This window comes from Streptopelia decaocto (assembly GCF_964273445.1).
Source record: "Streptopelia decaocto genome assembly, chromosome: 13".
Lineage (NCBI taxonomy): Eukaryota > Metazoa > Chordata > Aves > Columbiformes > Columbidae > Streptopelia > Streptopelia decaocto.
The window spans coordinates 268,380-287,387 of NC_138668.1; the positions used below are offsets into that span (position 1 = coordinate 268,380).

The 19,008-nt window shown below is 42.6% G+C and overlaps 2 protein-coding genes across 2 annotated transcripts; one reads left to right on the top strand and one right to left on the bottom strand.

Annotated features, from left to right (window-relative positions):
- Positions 1-129: 129 nt before the first annotated feature.
- On the top strand, positions 130-14,900 carry EIF2AK1 (eukaryotic translation initiation factor 2 alpha kinase 1). The gene is made up of 15 exons (XM_082064918.1): positions 130-408; positions 856-1,014; positions 2,795-2,931; positions 3,664-3,695; positions 4,155-4,254; positions 5,033-5,113; positions 5,510-5,627; positions 6,816-6,867; positions 7,780-8,149; positions 9,099-9,210; positions 11,870-11,976; positions 13,350-13,470; positions 13,588-13,667; positions 14,036-14,269; positions 14,721-14,900. The coding sequence occupies exons 1-15, from the start codon at positions 312-314 to the stop codon at positions 14,841-14,843; spliced, it is 1,923 nt and encodes a 640-aa protein (XP_081921044.1). The 5' UTR covers positions 130-311; the 3' UTR covers positions 14,844-14,900.
- Positions 14,901-15,176: 276 nt separating this feature from the next.
- Positions 15,177-18,945, bottom strand: AIMP2 (aminoacyl tRNA synthetase complex interacting multifunctional protein 2). The gene is made up of 4 exons (XM_082064912.1): positions 18,758-18,945; positions 16,942-17,148; positions 16,177-16,408; positions 15,177-15,685 (listed from the first exon to the last, which is right to left on the bottom strand). The coding sequence occupies exons 1-4, from the start codon at positions 18,887-18,889 to the stop codon at positions 15,300-15,302; spliced, it is 957 nt and encodes a 318-aa protein (XP_081921038.1). The 5' UTR covers positions 18,890-18,945; the 3' UTR covers positions 15,177-15,299.
- Between the last annotated feature and the right edge of the window lie 63 nt (positions 18,946-19,008).

Sequence of the window (19,008 nt, forward strand, 5' to 3'; positions counted from 1 at the left end):
AGCGGCTGCGACGAGCGGGCTCCCGCGGAGCTGAGGGGCGGCGCGGGCCCGGGGCCTCGCCGGGCGATGCGGGCAGCCGCGGCCCCGCGCGGGCGGGAGGGCGCTGCGCCGGCGCCGCTGCGTGAGGGGCCGCCTCGGCTCCCAGCCGCCAGGCTGCCGGACGAGCCTCGGCCGTAGCCTGCCCGCCCGTCTCTGCCCGCCGGGCCGTGTTTAGCCCGCTCCGATTTATTTCTCCAGTTAATGTTCTGTTGCTCTGCGCTCAAAGAGCGGCCACAAACGCTGGCCCGGAGGCCGGGACCCCAGCGCCCGGCATGTGGCGGGGCGGGTTCCCGCCGAGGGCCGCGGGCCCCCGCGCCCCGCCGCCCGCCATCGAGTTTCCTGAGGAGAGCCCGGAGCCGCGCTTCGACGGTAAGCGGGACCGGGGCAGCCCTGTCCTCCGCGGGACTGGCGGCGGGCCCGGCTCCCCCCGTTTGGCGGGGTGGGCAGGAGGGCAGACCCGCCGCCTTCCTCCTTCCTTCCCTTCCCTTCCCCGCCGCCTCGAGGAAGAGGCAGCGGCGGGGTGATGCAAGAGCGGGCAGGCCGCGGGCAGCGGGCGCCGGGCCCCGCGGCCGCCGGAGGAGCGCCCCGCCCTCTCCGGATAGCTTATTTTGTGTACACTTACAAAATTAGTTATAATGATGTTCCTAATTAGTGTCTCAGGCTTCTTGTTCAGTGGCAGCTCGTGTGGTGGCTTTTTGTGAGCCGGGGTTGTGTTGAAGCTGTGTGGGTTCGTGTGTTTCGCTGGTTTGGTATGGGCTTTTGATAAACAGGCATACGGTGAGATGTGAATTAATTTGTCTGACTGTCCTTTTCCAGAATCGGATGTGCCCGCAGAGCTGCGAGTTGCAAACGGGTCGCAGAAGTTTGTGAATTTCACTTCGACCATCCAAAACCAGCTGCTGCTTGTGTCGCTGCTGGAGCATCTCTGCCACATGTACACACACAACCCCGTTCATTCGAGGTGTCTGTTCCGAAGTTAGTAAGAGTATTTCTTTCTTGTTTCTCAAACTACCTTACTGCAATATATGCCTGATTCTTCTGTGCAGAATTACAGTGTAATATCAATACAACGCTGTAGGTCTCATCCCATTGGGACAAGAGTAATTCTGTGAAGAGGATAAATACCCTGAATCAACTTAATTGGGAAGGAGGACCTGTGTTATTTTTGAAAACAGTAACAAATTTGAAAACAATAACAAATTTAACAGTAAGTTCAAAGATCAGCCAGTTCTGTTCCAGCTAAGTCATGTGAGTTACTTCATGAGAAAGGGAGCAGGGCAATTTGACTGTCAAATCTGATCTAAGAACAAACACAGAAGAGGGATTTAGTAAAAACATTCATCAAGAAATAGCTATAGCATAGTTTTCACTAGATCTTTCAAAATTATGGTCTGTGAAAATCAGAGGAAATATCTTTGTAAGTCCTTTATTTTCCCTTACAGCCTTTTGATATAATTCAGGGAAATAACATTTTTAGGTGTGAAGTCTTTCTTTTGAAATCTGTCTTTTTGGTATGTGACTTATCTTAGGTATTTTGTTCATTTAAACGCATACTTAGTGTATTTGAGAAACAATCTCCAAGGTTTTTCTCCTTACTATACGTGGTTGTAAAAAATAAAATCTAATATATTGCTTGTACTTAAAATTTAAGCCATTTGTAGCAACTAGTAACGAGTGTAGACAACTGTCATTTTTTTCATTCTTGAAGTCTGATGGAGCTGTGTAGCCCTGGGTTTACTATTCTCTCCGTCAAAGCTGAAAATATCAGAGAAAAAAAACCAACCAAATTTCCTCCTTTTGGGAGAGGAACAAAATACCAACCTGGGTATCTTCCAAAGTAGGTAGCTGCTTGATGTTCTTCCGTCGGTATAGTTTAAAGCAGTTTCCCAAGTGGAATAAACCTGATGAATAAAGAAAATATGTATTGCAGGATTGTATCTGTTTTGTGGCTTTGGCTAGTGTATTCATGTTGGCACTTGTCCCGCTTTTCTGGTGTGTGTAACTGTGTCCATAGCGCTTGTGCAGCAAAACTCCTAATTGCTTACAGGTTCACTTCCAATACATATAATCTACTTTAAACAAGAAAATAATAGGCTAATTTTGGAAATACTGGTACATTTCAAAAAAGCTCTTATAAGCAAGTTTGGTTTAAGACCGTGGGACTCCTTAAACCTTCTAAGTGCATTTTTGTAGCATCTTCACAGTTGCGCCCATCTCCAGTATTTGTTAGTTTTTGTGTGCCACAGCGTTGTTTTACTGCAACTGAGAAAGATATGTTGCTTTATAGGGGTGGGAGTGACTTCATTTACAATGAAGTTACACAGTGAATGTGCACAAATGTGTGTGTATGTGAATTGGAAAATCTTGACTTTAGCAGTTTCTATTATAAATGTGTCCTCGTAATTATGACCATCCTTTGAATTTCTCTTTTCTCTCATCAAAATAAGTCCAAGAGTAACAAATAAGTGAGTGGGTGGATGTTGGTATAATTCATCTGCTGAGATGAGGTAGGAGGTGAAGGACATGGCAAATAACTGTATTATGCAAACGCATTCCCACAGAGCAGCTCTACTTTGGACTTAGGATGTTTTTATTGCTAAGAGTATGGGAAATGGCATTAGGGTAGGAGTAACTATTCTGTTTTTCAGACGTGCTACCTTTCAAATAAAGTTTCTAATTTAAAAAGCAACAACTATTTACATGGTCTTACTGGCAGGCTTTATTTACTGTGACCTTTCTGTGTCCATTTGTACAGTACTTCGTCAGGCGTTCACAAGAACGGGGTTGCTCTCCCCTTTTGCCTTCTGTGACGAATTTAGTACTGTAAGACTGCAGCATAATAGAGCCATCACTGAACTAATGAAAGCAGCTAATCGACAAATACTTAATGGGGTAAGCTTTGTTAAATTTCTTTGGCAACCTCTGCATTAAGGAATTAATGCATCATTGTATCCAAGGAAGCTTTTGTTTGGGGGTTCTTTTAATATTGGATTGGATCTTTTTAATAATTATACAAAATGGTACTCCTGTGCTACCTCAGATGTTTGGGATGGCATGTTCGGGTTCTACGGGTACAAATCACAGCTTTTGAAGCCAGCAATATTTTGTTCCTTATTAAATAATTCAAAAATCTTTATAACACAGGCAAGGTATTTTAAGTACTGCTACAGATCTTTTCAACAATGGTCAGACTTCCATTTTCGATTTTAAACTGCTCCAGTTGATTGTTCTAACACCATTGTATTTATATTAGTGGAGGGCATAATTTGTATACTGCATAGTGTGCTTCAGGCTGAATCGGACCAGTGTGCTTATCTCGCTGCTTGAACTAAGCTAGTTAATTCTGTCTTAAGCACATTTTAGAGCCCTCATTTTATCCTGTTTGCCAGCAGAACTCTGAAAGGGCGGTAATCTCTCCAGCAGAGGGACGATAGCAGATTAGTGCTGGGATAATAATACTTTAGTTTGGTGAGGCTTTCTGCAGAAAGTGAATGGCTATCAGTAGCCTAATTTTCTCTCGGAACATAGTTGTATTTTCTAGTTCGATTAAACTGTTTATGCTGATGTCACGATAGACCTGTTACTCTGTTATGGCGTTTTATGTTGCATTTTGTTGTTTCATAGGAACTTGGTAATGGAGATTCTCATGCAACTGGGTATGTATTCAAAGCATTTAGAAACATTAAACTTAACTCCCTCCCTAAAGTTCTGTACTCCACCGCAAATTTAATTAATACTGCACTTCATATTTTGACTCTGAAACAGCGAAGGAAAAAAAAAAGTGACATTTTCTCCAAACTCTCAAACGGATCTGGTGAAAATTCCCTCTTGAGTACAACTCTCATGATTAGTTTCACCAGTCAGGAAAACAAGATTTATCAGACATAAACTTCAAGAAATAATCTGAATACTTCTGCTAGCACAGGGTGGGTTTGTAGCACACAGGCATGCTGTTGCAGTCTGCTGGTTTGCAGTATTCACTATAGTAATGTCAAAGTATTTTCTTCTTTCCATAATGTAAATAGTATTTCGAGATTGTGTACACCTGTAGCCTATATAATACCTTACTTATAAGTTGTAGTTCTATTTAATGCAGCTTAACCTTTTTTTAATAGGGGAAAAGAAGTTCTCTTTGAAGCACAGACTTCACGATACTTGAATGAATTTGATGAGATTGCAAGGCTAGGAAAAGGAGGATATGGTAAAGTATACAAGGTATTCTTTACCTTCCATTTAGAGCTGCTCAGTTCATACCTCTTTTTCCTTTGAAATTTAGAGTTGATGTTTTGACTTTTTATTTTTGTAAGATAAAAATACTCATTTTCCAATAGAATAGGTACAAACCTGCACACGTGAAGGATGCTGCCATTTCATTTCAAAAGACGCTTAGTTCTGGTTTTTGTTTGTTGGAAGCAGGATTTATCAGATGGTTTACTTTGTGTATTTTGACCCTTCGAAGGTGCATGAAAACTCCTTATTTCTCGTGTGAAGTGTGGTGATATATTGACTTAAAACGTCCACAGGAGCCAATTAGTCTGCACAGCCCAGTTGTGACTGCTTGATAAAAAGCAGCCTTAATAGGAGTGTAAACTCTCCAGCCCCATGTTGAATTGTAAATACTTGTAGCGTATGGCCAGCCTAGGTTCCCCATGTGGTATCTGCATATGTAAGTGACAGCTGTGATCTCACAGATCTATTGAGAACCTATTCAAGCAGTTATCAGGACCTATCAGCATTTTTTAATTGATAGATAGGTAAAGCCATGTGTTTCAGCTAGAGTGGATTAGATGTTTGCAGTCCTGAAAGAAGGCAGAGTATCTTTATCTTGGACAGCTGGAGCCTGACCCTGGTTTCATCCTCTGGTACGGGTGAAAGGTTATCTGAATGGGGTGCAGAAAATAACTTGTAGAAAATAGTTGGTTCTAAAGGATTTAATAATTCATTAATCTAAACACACTAACATCTGATTTTGTCCTATTGCAATTGTTTTCAGGTCAGAAACAAGCTAGATGGTCAGTTCTATGCCATTAAAAAAATTAACATTAAGAAAGCTACAAGAAGAGATTGCATGAAGGTATTATTTTTCCTATGTTTCATCTGTTTTAACTCCTTGTCTGCTGTAGCTGGTTCTGATTTAATTTAGTAACACAGTTAACGTTTCCCAAAGCAACAAAGACATTAATAACATTTGTAATGCATTCTGAGTTTCTAAACATTTGAGCCTATCAATACCTAGTAGAAAAAAATTGAGTCGTATTTAAGTCCATTGAAAGCAGCATATTATTAACTTGAATTGGATCATCTCTGCAACTATGAAAATCATTCTTTGTTTTAAAGCTTCCAAATTTCCTCTATTACTGTAATAATTTTATCTGTTCTTTCTTAGAAACTATTATTTTTTGTTATCTTCTGAGTTAGCTAAGCACTCAGAACTAAGGACAGTCATACAGTTTCTTTTTGGTCTTTTTAGGTGCTACGAGAAGTTAAAGTGCTGGCTGGGCTGCAGCATCGTAACATCGTAGGCTACCACACTGCTTGGATGGAATACGTTCAAACAGCGCGTCCAAAAGGAAAGTGCAGCAGATTGCGTCACTCTTGCTTGCGTCCTGCCTATGACCTCTGTCCTGTTACTTAAAGAGGAGTATTACTTCTCTGATAAAATAACTATTTTTTTCCCCTCGTTAAAACAACCCCCCCCCCCAAAAAAAAAGCAAACTACGGGTGACCACGAGATCTTTGTATCTCTCTGTGCACTTCAATCTCTTGCCGAATAACTTATCTGTTTCTTAATGAAGAATTTGGAGCTGAAGCGACAGAACAATCTGTTTTTTTCGAGTATTGGCTACTGTCTGTAACTGTTGAGAATTTGTCTACTTTTATATCATTTTAGACTTTGCTTGCCCCCTTTTTTATTCTCTTCAGTTTCTCTGTTCTCAGCTCTTTCCACACGTTGACCTTTGGTCCCTTTGTAACTCTAATCCGTCAGTCCCTTTCTTGTCCTTTTCCGAAACGCAGATCTTTTGATCCTTTCTTAGTGGGAGGTTGGCTTATGCTCTTTATGATTTCATTGCTTTCCAAGTCAGTGACTTGATGTCCACTCAGCTATAAGCACAAAAGAAAACACATAGGAAGTTTATAGTATAGTAAAACAGACAAGACTTTTTAACCAATGATACTGAGAATCTTGAAGGATGCAAATTTTTAGTGCTAGCAGTACTTCACAAGGACTTAGCACTGATAATGTAAGTGCATAACTAGATCTATAGGTAGGTGCTGTGGTACTTAATGGTTTTCCTTGGCTTACAAGATTGATGTTTCATATTTGCTTCTGTGTGCTAAAACAAACTGCTTCTTCACATAAATATACAATTTTAATGAAAATTATTTCTAAAATACTGGGTGTCTCCAAAACAGCAGCAGGGTGATGCAAAGGATGGTGCCTTGTGGAGTCGCTGCTTTAACTGTGTATGATCATAGACATTATAAGCTCTAATTCTGAACAGGCTACCTTCTTAAATGTGAAATCTAGGCAAATATGTAAGAGAGCCCAGTACAACTCTTCCAGTTACCTTGGACAACATGTATTTTCTTTTCAATAAAGAAAAATGAAAAACCTATTAGGGTTTCTTCTTAGTAGACTAAGAAACAGCAGCAGAAATAGAGAAAAAGGTATCTCCAGGCAATGAAGTTCAGTAAGATGCTATAGCTTAAATGTTAATTTAGAGTAAATATATGCATGCTTTGTTTTGTGAAAAAAATATCTTTTCACCCAACAGGTAAAGCAATAATGGAGCTGCAGCCATTATCTTTGGAGCAAGAGAGTGGCAAGTAAGTATTGTAAATCTCCATTGTAAAATTTATTTGGCTTTAACATAAGGCTTTTTTTTAAGTAACATTTAAAGAGTACAGAATTCAGCATACATTGCACAAGTGCATTTTGCTTCCAAATTATAACCAAAAAAAGTCTTAATTTTCCATGTGATTGTTTGTCTTCTGGTTGCGTAAGCTGAAGAATATTACGGGATAGTTCTACCTTCTTTGGATCTCTCCGTTCCTGAGTGCCTGAATGTAGTCCTGGGCTTCAAATTCACTTCAAAAGTTTTGTGCCAATCAGCAACACTAATTAGTACTGTGGAGTCTCATTAGGGTGATGGGGCCTTCTGTTTCTCAGACGTGTTGATTAGCCCTTTCAATAGGACACGGAGCCTTATGAGAAATCGTGGTGTAACTTCCTAAGCTGACAGGAGTGGAGCCCCGTCTCAGTTCTGCCCGGCTCGCCGTGACCGGGGCCGTGCGTCCCTGCCAGCTGTCTCAGTTCTGCCCAGCTCGCCGTGACCGGGGCCGTGCGTCCCTGCCAGCTGTCTCAGTTCTGCCCGGCTCGCCGTGATCGGGGCCGTGCATCCCTGCCAGCTGTCTCAGTTCTGCCCGGCTCGCCGTGACCGGGGCCGTGCGTCCCTGCCAGCTGTCTCAGTTCTGCCCGGCTCGCCGTGACCGGGGCCGTGCGTCCCTGCCAGCTGCCCGGGTCAGCGCGGGGGCTGCCCGGGGAAGGGGTTACAAAGGCTGGAGCCCACGCTGCCGGTTATTTAATCCCCAAGTTTTAAATCGGGAGGCGGCTGGACTCTTGCTCTGGAGTGTCGTTTGCAATTGGGGAAAAAAAAAAAGTTTTCAGAATGGTTTATGACAAGTAAATGGTATAAAACCGTGTACGTATTTTGATTTCTCTCCCTTTATTATTTTCAGTGATCGCTGCCACGTTCAGAGTGTGGAAAGCGGTAGTTCGATTGTCTTTGCTGACCTTAGTTCACAAGAAAAGAAGTCCTGTGACGGTACCAGTCTTAGAAATCTGGATAGTGAATTAATGCAGAATATGGATACAAGGAATGATTTTACCAACAGCAATAGTAGAGAGTGTATGAAACCAAATAAATGTGAATTATCCGTAGTACTACAAGAAGACTCTCTAAGTAGTGTTAGCAGTCAATCAACTGATGAGAAAAACCATTCAGCACAAGTACCTCATTCTAGTCTGGATCAAGCTGCTAGCGCTGGAACTAAGTCCTGCACTGAGGGATGCTCCAAGAATGATGTAGCGCTCTGTGGAGAGTTTGAGGTGAATACTCTTTAAATATACTTAACTGCTGTCTAATTTAATTATGTTTGTAAAGTAGTCTTTGGTAGACAGAGGAATTATTCATAATGAAACATTTAAAAAAATGAAATGACTGTGATTAGAGCCAAAAATACAGGCAATTTTTACTTAAGTGGGTTACACGTTTAGAAGGAAGCTGACCAGAGGAGCTGGCAAAAGTCAGCATACAAGAAAGCTTCTATGTGTTATTTTTCTTGCGTCCTTTCCAAGTACCTACATGAATAAAAAGAACTGCTGCTGCATAAAAAAAATCAAACTTGGAAATCATCAGCATTCCGTACTGATGGCGAATTCAGATATTACTGAAGAAGTCTCTAGGGATGTGATATGGTGCCCATATGTTGTAGGATTACACATGAGAAAGAGAGAAGCAGATTTGGGCAGGGAATCTGCCCATGCTTCTGTTAGTGAAACTTCCTTGGCGCTCGTACCGCTGCAGCGTGCAGTGTGACAGGCCAGCTCTGCAACGCTTCCAGCTTTTGCCATCAGTTGGAGTTTCCTCTTGCAAGAAATCCAGGATTTTAAAGGTGTTTGCTTGAGTTGTCCAGGTTATCAAGTGAAATAGTACATTTTTAGAAACTGAGTATGAAGTTACATATTCATGTTAATAAATCATAAAATTAGATATCAAGAGGTTGAATTTTTAGCTATTTTATATTAATTTGCACTTTTTCTAAGCCAGAATGAACCTCTGTTCAGTATGTCTAGAAGCTTTTAAAGTCTAATTCGAATATCAAGGTGTGTAGCCTTGATATTCAATGTGTTCAAAATGTATCCAATGTCATTTTGATATCTAACTTTAGTTTAAAATATATATATATATATATATATATAAGCTCTAAAGAAAATAACTAAGGAAATACTGTTCATATTACAGTGGCAAAATCATAGGCTATTATTTTTCTGTTAGGTGGAATATCATTTGATGCTTCATATACAAATGCAACTATGTGAAATATCCTTGTGGGATTGGATTGTTGACCGTAATAAAAGATGCAACGAGAAAACAGAAGAAACTTCCAGTAAGATTCATCACCGTCTTAAAAATTTACTTATTCTTTATAAAGCAAATACTTCTTTTTTCATAATTGCCTGATTTTGTTTTACTTCAGGAGCTTATAATATGGATCTTCTTCATGGGATCCTTTATTCACTTAATCAAGTAACAGCTAGTATTGAGTCTTCGATAGTTGTTGGTAAAAGAGATAAAAGTTCATGAGTTTTAGACAGTTCTTAGAAGAATGAATGTATGCCGGAAGCATAGTTAAGTTTGTTCTTAAGAATCAGAACTCCTGTACAGGCTGATTTATCGTCAGTCTAAAGGATCTGCCATTGCTTGAGTGGCCGGAGGAGTTCCCATGCTCTGATAACAAGCCGTCTTCAATAGTTGGTAACAGTTGGAAGAACAAGTCTAATGCTCTTAAAGCATTAGAGATGTGTTCCTTTCTCTGGGGTGGCTGCATAAAAGAAGCATATGCTTAATAGATTGTAAGATTGTAAGACTGTATGACTAATGCTTAATCTTAGCTTTAATCGCTATTAAGATAAATCTGTTGTTCTCTTCAGTCATGGAGTCAGGTTTACCAGCTAACCATCAGCTGACTTCCACTAATCTCTCCTGTAATTGTAGTGGTTTTGCTATCATAAGCTAAACAATGATGTTCCTGGTCAGGGAATGACCTTGCAAAACGCTGTTTTCCCACATTTTCCCAGGCGATGGGGGGAAAGGTGAACGCTGTCCTGGGATAGGTATTAAAAAGCAGAAACCCAAGTAGGAGTAAATGGTGGGTGTTTAAAGTGGCAACAGACATGTTAGGTCTGTGTCATTAGAGCAGGAAGACAATGTAGTTTAACAAAATAATATTATGGGAAATGGTAAAGACAATTAGATGGTAAGTTTGTTCAGGACAGCTACAGCCAGAGGGGATTTGGGAATTTCAGAGTGTAGCACAACAGCAGGATTAGGATCCAAAAAGGAAGGGTGCAAATCAATACAGGAAACCTGGCATTGTGTAAATTATCTGGAACCGTATTTTTCATTCTAATTCAGCACTTACTTAAAACTAAAGGATTTGTTAAATTCATAATCAAATGACTATCTGATGAGGCTTGGAGGAGTGTTTTCAGGCAGACATATGTTCCTGCCCCCTGACCTCTCCTTTTTGGAATGTTGAGGTTAGTGACTTTTTACTGTTTCAAAAGTACTATGTCAGCCTCACCTCCATCCCTGGGAAAGTGATGGAACAACTTCTCCTTGGTGCTTCTCAAGGCATATCAGCGATAAGAGGGTCATTAGGGGCAGTCAACATGGCTTCACCAAGGGGAAGTCGTGCTTGACCAACCTCAGTGACTTTTATGAGGACGTAACAAGATGGATGGATGATGGCAGAGCGGTGGATGTGATCTACCTCGACTTGAGTGAGGCATTTGACACAGTCTGCACAGCATCCTCACAGCTGAACTGAGGGAGTGCGGCTGGATGAGCGGGGAGTGAGGTGACTGCGAACTGGCTGAAGGGAAGAAGCCAGAGAGTCGTGGTCAATGGGCAGAGTCCAGTTGAGGCCTGGATCCAGTGCAGAGCCTCAGGGGGCAGTGCTGGGACCGGGATTATTCAATATATTCATCAATTATTTGGATGAGGGAATAGAGTGACTGTCAGCAAGTGTGCTGATGGCGCCAAGCTGGGAGGAGTGGGTGACACTGGAAGCTGTGCTGCCATCAGAGACCTGGACAGGCTGGAGAGCTGGGCAGGGAAAATTGAATGAAATAGAACAAGGGCAAGTGTAGAGTCTTGAATCTGGGCAGGAACAACCCCAGGGTCCAGTGTAAGTTGGGGAACGACCTGTTGGAGAGCAGCGTAGGGGAAAGGGACCTGGGGGTCCTGGGGACAGCAGGGTGACCATGAGCCAGCACTGGGCCCTTGTGGCCAGGAAGCCAATGGGACCTGGGGTGGGTTAGAAGGGGGTGGTCAGTAGGTCAGAGAGGTTCTCCTGCCCCTCTGCTCTGCCCTGGGGAGACCACACCTGGAATATTGTGTCCAGTTGTGGCCTCTCAGTTCCAGCAGGACAGGGAACTGCTGGAGAGAGTCCAGCGCAGCCACCAAGATGCTGCAGGGAGTGGAGCATCTCCCGTGTGAGGAAAGGCTGAGGGAGCTGGGGCTCTGGAGCTGGACAAGAGGAGACTGAGGGGGGACTCATTCATGGGGATCAATATGGAAAGGGGGAGTGTCAGGAGGATGGAGCCAGGCTCTTCTCAGTGACAACCAGTGACAGGACAAGGGGCAATGGGTGCAAACTGGAACACAGGAGGTTCCACTTACATTTGAGAAGAAACTTGTTGGGGTGAGGGTGGCAGAGCCTGGCCCAGGCTGCCCAGGGGGGTTGTGGAGTCTCCTTCTCTGCAGACATTCCAACCCGCCTGGACACCTTCCTGTGTAACCTCATCTGGGTGTTCCTGCTCCATGGGGGGATTGCACTGGATGAGCTTTCCAGGGCCCTTCAACCCCTCACGTTCTGGGATTCTGTGAAGAGAAGCATGAGAAGTTTCATTTTTAAACTAATCCCATTCTATTAAAAATTTTGTCCACATCACAAATAAACAGAATTCAACAAGATGTACCACCATAAACTTAAAAACTCAGTTAAACTAGCTGAAATAATTTAGATTTTAAATTGTTTTAAGGTCCATACCATCTTGTGGATGCCCGCTGGACAATGAAAATTTTTGAAGAGCTACTGGAAGGAGTGTGCTATATCCACAGCATGGGAGTGATGCATCGAGACATTAAAGTAAGTTCAATGAATTGTTACTGGAGGTTGAAGAAAACAAAAATGACTTACATTATGAGAGAATTAAAGCAACATCATAGTTAAATTTGAGATGACCTGGGCTCTTACACAATGAAAAGATGCATTGTCTCATCTATACCAGTGTATGTGGATACTTTCCCTCTTTTGTTCATTTTTTAAAAAATGTAACATTTCCTAATCTAAAGGTATTTTTAGTCACAAATTATAATCTCGATCAGATGGTTACGTGGGGGTCAGTGAGGTGAACGGGCCCTTCCAGGCACTCACATCTCAACAGGATCATCAGCTGGTAAAGCTTTAGCAGGGCCACTGTCATCTTCCACCATTACTTCTTATAGCTCTTCTTGATGTTAATTTGATTTCCTCTGCCCACGGGACAACACGGCGGCAGGAGGACTGGCTCCTTTGATTATGTTGCTCATAGACAAGGGAATTGTAATTTTTGGAGTGATAGTCCATAATCAGAAATAGAGGATTTGGAATCTCACACTTGAACAGTGTCATTCTTTGAGGTGTTGCAGAATGTCTGGTTCTACAATAGCTTTGAAGTAACTGTATCATTCAGTGCAACATTTTGAAAGTACTATAAAACCACCAAAAGCTTCAGAATGGAAGAAAAAAAGGCCTAAGTTGCCGTTGCTTTCCTTGCTAGTGCCAATGTCTGTTGAGTAAGGAAAAAAACGTGTATTAAGCAAGAATGCTTTTACTTCTCACCCAAACGTACCTAAGCTCAAGAAACTTTGTGATATAGACTCAGTAAAACCAGTAATTCCCTATTAGTTTTCTTTTATCTGGAAACTATGTCTTTTTTTTCTAGATACACAGTGCTAGCATTTCTCCTCCTTAGTCATCCTAAAGCCAAAATAGATGGATAAAACTACTTCAGTTTTTCCGGTTACTGGTCTCAAGTCTCCCATCCCTTTGGGTTTTTTTTCATAGCAACTTTCCATACCAAGTAGCGTGTTACAGCTCTGCTGGTCGTATAGAGAAGTACATTTTGTTTCACATTGTGTCTGCCCAGTTTGCTCTCTGCTTTTGCCTCTTCCTGTTAACATTATTCTTACGCAAATTTCCCATTTTCTGCTGAAAAAAGTGCTATCTCTTTCCACTAAATCTTTGGGGTTTCTGTTAATGCTTTTCTTCCTTTTTTTCTAGACCCTTCATATGTGGTCTTTCTGCCCAAATGGTGTTGCTAACACATAATCTGGTATCAGCTACGACGGTATTTTCTCTCTCACTAATGGAAGTGTTAAACAATAATTCTTATAGCTGCGAAACACTGGAATTTATAGACTTTGAAACAGCTGCAATGTCACAATTTGCTATAGGTTTTGTACTGTCTTGTTTTGTAGCCCAGAAATATCTTCCTACATGGATCAGACCATCATGTGAAAATAGGAGACTTTGGATTAGCCTGCAAAGATCTTCTTTGGGATGATGCAGACCAGTGGTTTAAGACAGAAAGAATAAATGGTAAGAGAAGAAAGCTTAGTGGGGTTCTATGATATTACTACCATTAAATATTTAATTCTTAAGTGAAATGGTAACAATGTGACACTAACTGAGCAAGTCTGAATTGCCTCTTTGAAGGCCGGACGCATACTTCAGGCGTGGGGACTTGCCTCTATGCTTCACCAGAACAACTGCAGGGATCTCACTATGATTTCAAGGTAAGGAGTGGTTTTTTCTGTTAACACACAATGATAGATAATAAGAATAAAACAAGTCTTTCAGTAGGTAAATACGTAATATTTGGTAAATACAGAAAATATTCCTCCTACTCTTAAGTTTTGTTGAAACATGGATTTCAGTTTTGCCTTCTAGTCTGCTACTAATGCAAAAAATGTGTTTCTGATACAATTCTGAGGAGTCCATATAGATTTGAATTAGTGTTCCTTTAGTAGGGTCTTGATACTTTTCATATCATTGTGAAACTTGTCATGAAACTTTTTCATGTTGTGTTGTATGAGAAAGAGAAATCTAGTAAGTAATAAAAACTAGCAGTTATCCCAGAACTTCTTCTTCGTCCCATTACTAGTCAGACATGTACAGCATGGGTGTTATCCTGCTAGAGCTCTTCCAACCGTTTGGAACAGAAATGGAGAGGACAGAAGTTCTTACACATTTAAGGAATGGCCAAATTCCTCATACTTTCTACAAAAAATGGCCAGTTCAAGCCAAGTATGTTAAACTCCTCACCAGTCAGAGATGTACAGAAAGACCAACTGCTGCTCAGCTTCGTGAAAGTGAACTATTTCATACCACGGAACATGTAAGTTATGTCACTAACCTCAACCTTTACAAGACCCAGAAATACAAAACAAAAATGCACTGTTTCCCCTGCCTGTATTGTGGGGTTTTGTTTTTGAGACACTCTTTTTTTCTGATTACACTGTGGTAATGTTTCTGGTGAAGTGAGATAAATAGTCATTAAGTATAGGTAATTTTTTGGAGACTGGACAGTTGATTTACATACAGCTGGAGGCATTTTTATAGCTCAGAGAAGCTTTTGAAGCTTTCCATCAGATCTTCAGAATCCTTTTATCCATTTTCCTTCCCTTGCCCCACCTTTTTGTTTGTGGATTATGTTAGTGTGAAATACACTGAAGAGCTGTGCTGCTGCAGAACGTGTCTGTAGTGGATTGCAAGCACAATTCGGAAGAGGTTAGTAAGGCTTTATCCTTGCCCGGCTATAAACAAAGTAAACTGACTCTCATTTTCAGGTTATTTCTAACCTGCAACAGAAGGTGAGACAACAAGAGGAAGAAATAGAGAAACTGAGAGAGAGAATAAGACTGCTTTCTGAAGAACACGATGAACATGCAAGACTCGGTTCTCCAGTTTAAGTACCGGAAGAACTAACCTGTATTGTATGCTAAGTTATATAAAACGTTTCTTTTTTTACAGAACAATATTTCAATGCATTTTTATTTTCCTGTCTAAAGGTATTCATCTTTTTGGCTGAGTTCAGAAGCCTTCCAGTCAAGAGAAAGGACTCGCGTTGCACTGAGCCTCGGTACATTTTAACTTGTGTAAAGCAGCATTTGGGGTACGGGAAAAATACAAGCAAAAATTAAAAGTGCAGCTTGTATTTAAATAGGACTGCTTTAGGTACCTTAGAATTACTAAGCCAACATGCATGTTGAGCATCAGTTAGGAGAAAGATCACACACAAAAGGTAGCTGCAATGTTTTTATTAATTTTAGAACTGTACTTGGATACATCTCAGAAAGGGCTCTGATCCCTACGGCAGGCAGGAGGTGGAACAAGATAAAAATTACACCATTATGGAGCACGGGGGCTCACTTCAGTAGCTTCATAACAGAGCTGAAAGGTGCCAGGTTCTCACACGACTTCATCCACTTCTGCACGTTGGCCGGGGCAGCGCCCGCGCCGCCCGTCTGCTGGAGCGCGCACCACGCCACCACGTCCGCGACCGTGAGCTCGCTGCCCCCCAGCCACGCCGCCTTGCCCAGGGCAGCGTTCATAGAGCGCAGGACCGCCCCTTTCTCCTTACTGCTCCCTTCCTTCAGCTGGAAGATGGCTGTATCCACCCAGCTGTCAATCAGAGTGGAAGTAACCGCACTGTACTTGTGGCCAAACAGGGAGAACAGAAATCGAGCGATGTTCCCCTCTCCTTCAATAGGGCACATCGTTTGAACGCTGAACTTCATCTGGGGTTTAGGAACTGAAATTAAGAAAAAAGTGAATACCACACGTTAGAGAAGTTAAATGTCATGGTAATTCTATGATATATTTTACTTGTGATGCCAGCACCGTTAACATTATTAACATGATGAACACTTTTCAGTTTTCTTAGTCTAAGCACTTAGACTAAGGCAGGAACCCGGGATAAAGTGATCCCTTTTTGCAAACTCCAGCCCAGTCTCCCACCTAATTTCCGTTCTAGCAGGTTTGTTTGTAGAAACTGAAAAACACATTAAAAAAATTTAAAAAACCACATATATTTTAATAACAGTACCACAGACAAGAATCTTTCCTCTCTGTCCCCATCATTGTTCACAGCTATAAAAAGAGCAAAAATGTTATCTGCAGTTATGTATCCATCACGTGTCACCATGACACCACCGAAGCATCTGTTGTCAAGGTTCTAAAACACAAATTTCATTTTATTCACCTATTTTAAAACATTGATCTACAAGATAACTTCATTCTTACCATCCTTCCAAATAAGAGTAAAGCCCAATTGATATTCGTGACGTGGTTGCTGCTTAGTCTGCTCTCCAAAGCATTTCAAGAGGTTTTCTGGCACACTTTTCACCGATGAATGCGTGTGAACAGCTGATAGTATTTTATAGCGTTCACAAAGCAGACTGTGTAGTACTAATAATGACAGCGGAGGCAGAGAAGGATTTGCATTGATTACAATATCTTTCAGGGCACCGTAATCCTGAATGGAGAGTAAGACATTCAGCAGATAAGACACATTCCAGATCAGACTTTGAAGTAATGGAGTTTTCATTTGACTCCAAAGTGTACCTAGGCATGCACATGTATATCTGAAATTCTAATGACATTCAAATAACTTAAGTTTGGACATTTAAAATGTGTTTAAACATTTAAATATCTTCCTTCCTCAACAATAATATCAGTCAGGAACACAACTGAGGTAAATTCTAGTCCTACCTGAAGCCAAAGTTAAAATTGCCAGTTAGTGACAAACAAGAAAACAACTGCCATTATTTCAAAATTAACCATTCTACCTTGGATTTATATCCAACTGAGAATATATAGGATTTAGTATTTATAAGTGTTTTAATCTATAATCTGGATGCCCAAAATGAAATGGTAGTTGTAGGTTATTTGTAAAAATATAACACTTGTATATTGAGTTCTGAATATCCCAAGTTTTAATGCCACCCAACCTGTAAAGTCTGAGAGCAAAGAAAGTATCTATCAATGTATATGCTCAACTACACTCACCTTTCCAAGCATCGAATCTAAGTCTGCTCCACTTGTTGTCAAAGGAGGACATTCATCAGTTTGAATTATATTAGTGACATCAAAGTCAGCATCGGGGGTTTGTATCATCTTTGAGAGACCATCGACAGCACTCTTCAGCTCATACAAGCGTTTGAGAATCTCTTCCTGGCGGGACTCGAGTGCTTGGAGCACCGGGTCAGCCTCTTCCTATAGGAGAGGAACAAACAAGGTCACATAAACGTTCACTGAGCTCCGTGTCAAAGCAGACCACAGCTCCCTTCACAGTAAGTTGTGAAATATTTTAACATATTCCAGTAACCAGGATGTCATGGTCTCATGTCTACTAGCTGTATCATTTATCTGTATGAATGTGGTGGCAGGTTATTTAATCACACCTCTGAAAACCTCTTGCTTGACAGTTTTTAAACCGCTAGCTAGAGCAAACTCCATAACACAGTAGAAGTCAGACCACAACCACAGAAACTTCAACATTGGCAGTGAAGTGCTGAATTAAAACCTGAAAACCCAACGTTAGCTGGTCAGGGTTCTCTTCGGTCCAGAACAGCACACAGAGGCTGCCCAACAGGGAAACTTCTTGACAATTCAGGTGGGATGGATGGTGTTACATGAAATCACTCCTTGTAGGCATTCTTTGTTTCAGAGAATATAAACTGTGGAGCAAAATACACTGTAGCCTTCGTTACGTATTAATACCAATGCATCTTTTTGTTATTTCTATTATTTTACAAGCCTCATGTTACAATGCTACTTCTTTTAAAATATGAAAAATATATTCCCATGGGAAGTTTTAAATCTACAAACTTAGAGTAATGTTAAAGAAAAAACTTTATATAGATAATCCATTTCTAAGCATCCTGAATAAGAACTAACAAAACCCAACCTATCAACCAAACCTCCTTCTTTCAGTCTAATGGAGAAGCAGATAACAAGCAAGGTGTCCAAATGAAATGTTGATACCCACCTACACAATATTCTCAAAGACAATACACTGAAACATGGTCACCTCTTCAGTGACCGTTATTTGGCTAGTACACAGTTCTGTGAAATAAAACACACGCTCAGAGGACACTGGAAGTTAATACTTGGCTGTTGCAACGGGAGGGTATTGTAGTAAGCATTCCTGTGACGCTCTGCCCCAAGTCTGCTCCTGCTGAGCATCTCCACCGGCGGCGCGGCCAGCGCACGGCACGAGCTCGCTGAGAAGGTGCGGTGGCGCCAGGCCAGCAACGGCTCCGAGCAGCTGGAAGAGCTCACAGCGTTCCTGACACTGCAAGGAGGCTGAAGTCAACTCCAATAACGTAACACAGCGGTTTACTGGTTTGCCTTGTTTAAAAAAGAAATAACTGCAGCTAGAAATCGCGGGTGTGTCGCTGGCCGGCTCCTGTCTCAAGAGCAGAAACCCGAGCGGGCGGCCTCGTCAGTGCAAAGACAACAACTGAGAAACAGACACACGCGGGAGCCCAGAAAAGCCCCGCTGAGCGTTACCGAAGGCTCTACAAATACCAGCGGAATTCCGGGAACTCCTCCCCAAACCTCGAGCGGGCGCTGACAGGGAACGGCACCCAGCGCCTCCCGCCCCGCCGGAGGCTTCCGCCAGCCCCCGAACGCCCGTCCCGTACGGAGCAAACACCGACTCGGCGCGGCCACAGCCGGCCCCGCCATCGCCCCCCAGCGCGGCCCCAGGCGCGGCCCGCTGCCCACGGCCCAGCCCGCCGCGGCGCGCACTGTGGGCCGCGGCCTGAGCAGGCCCTCCCCGGCCGGCCAGGCGGGCCCACCCTCGCTCCCTCGCTCCTACCTGCGGCGTCGGCGACGCATCGGGCGAGAGGCGGCGGTGCAGGCTGGGCACACGGTACATGCAGGCGGGCCGGTGTTCCGCCAGCACGGCCCCGGCGGCGCGGTGGAACGGCCGCACCTTGTACATGGGCATGGCGGCCCCGCGCAGCGCTCCGGCCCGCCGCGGGGCCCGCCCGCCCGCTGCACCCATTGGGCCAGACGGGAGCACGGCGCCAGTTCTGATTGGGCAGCCCCGTTGACCAAGTGGTGTCA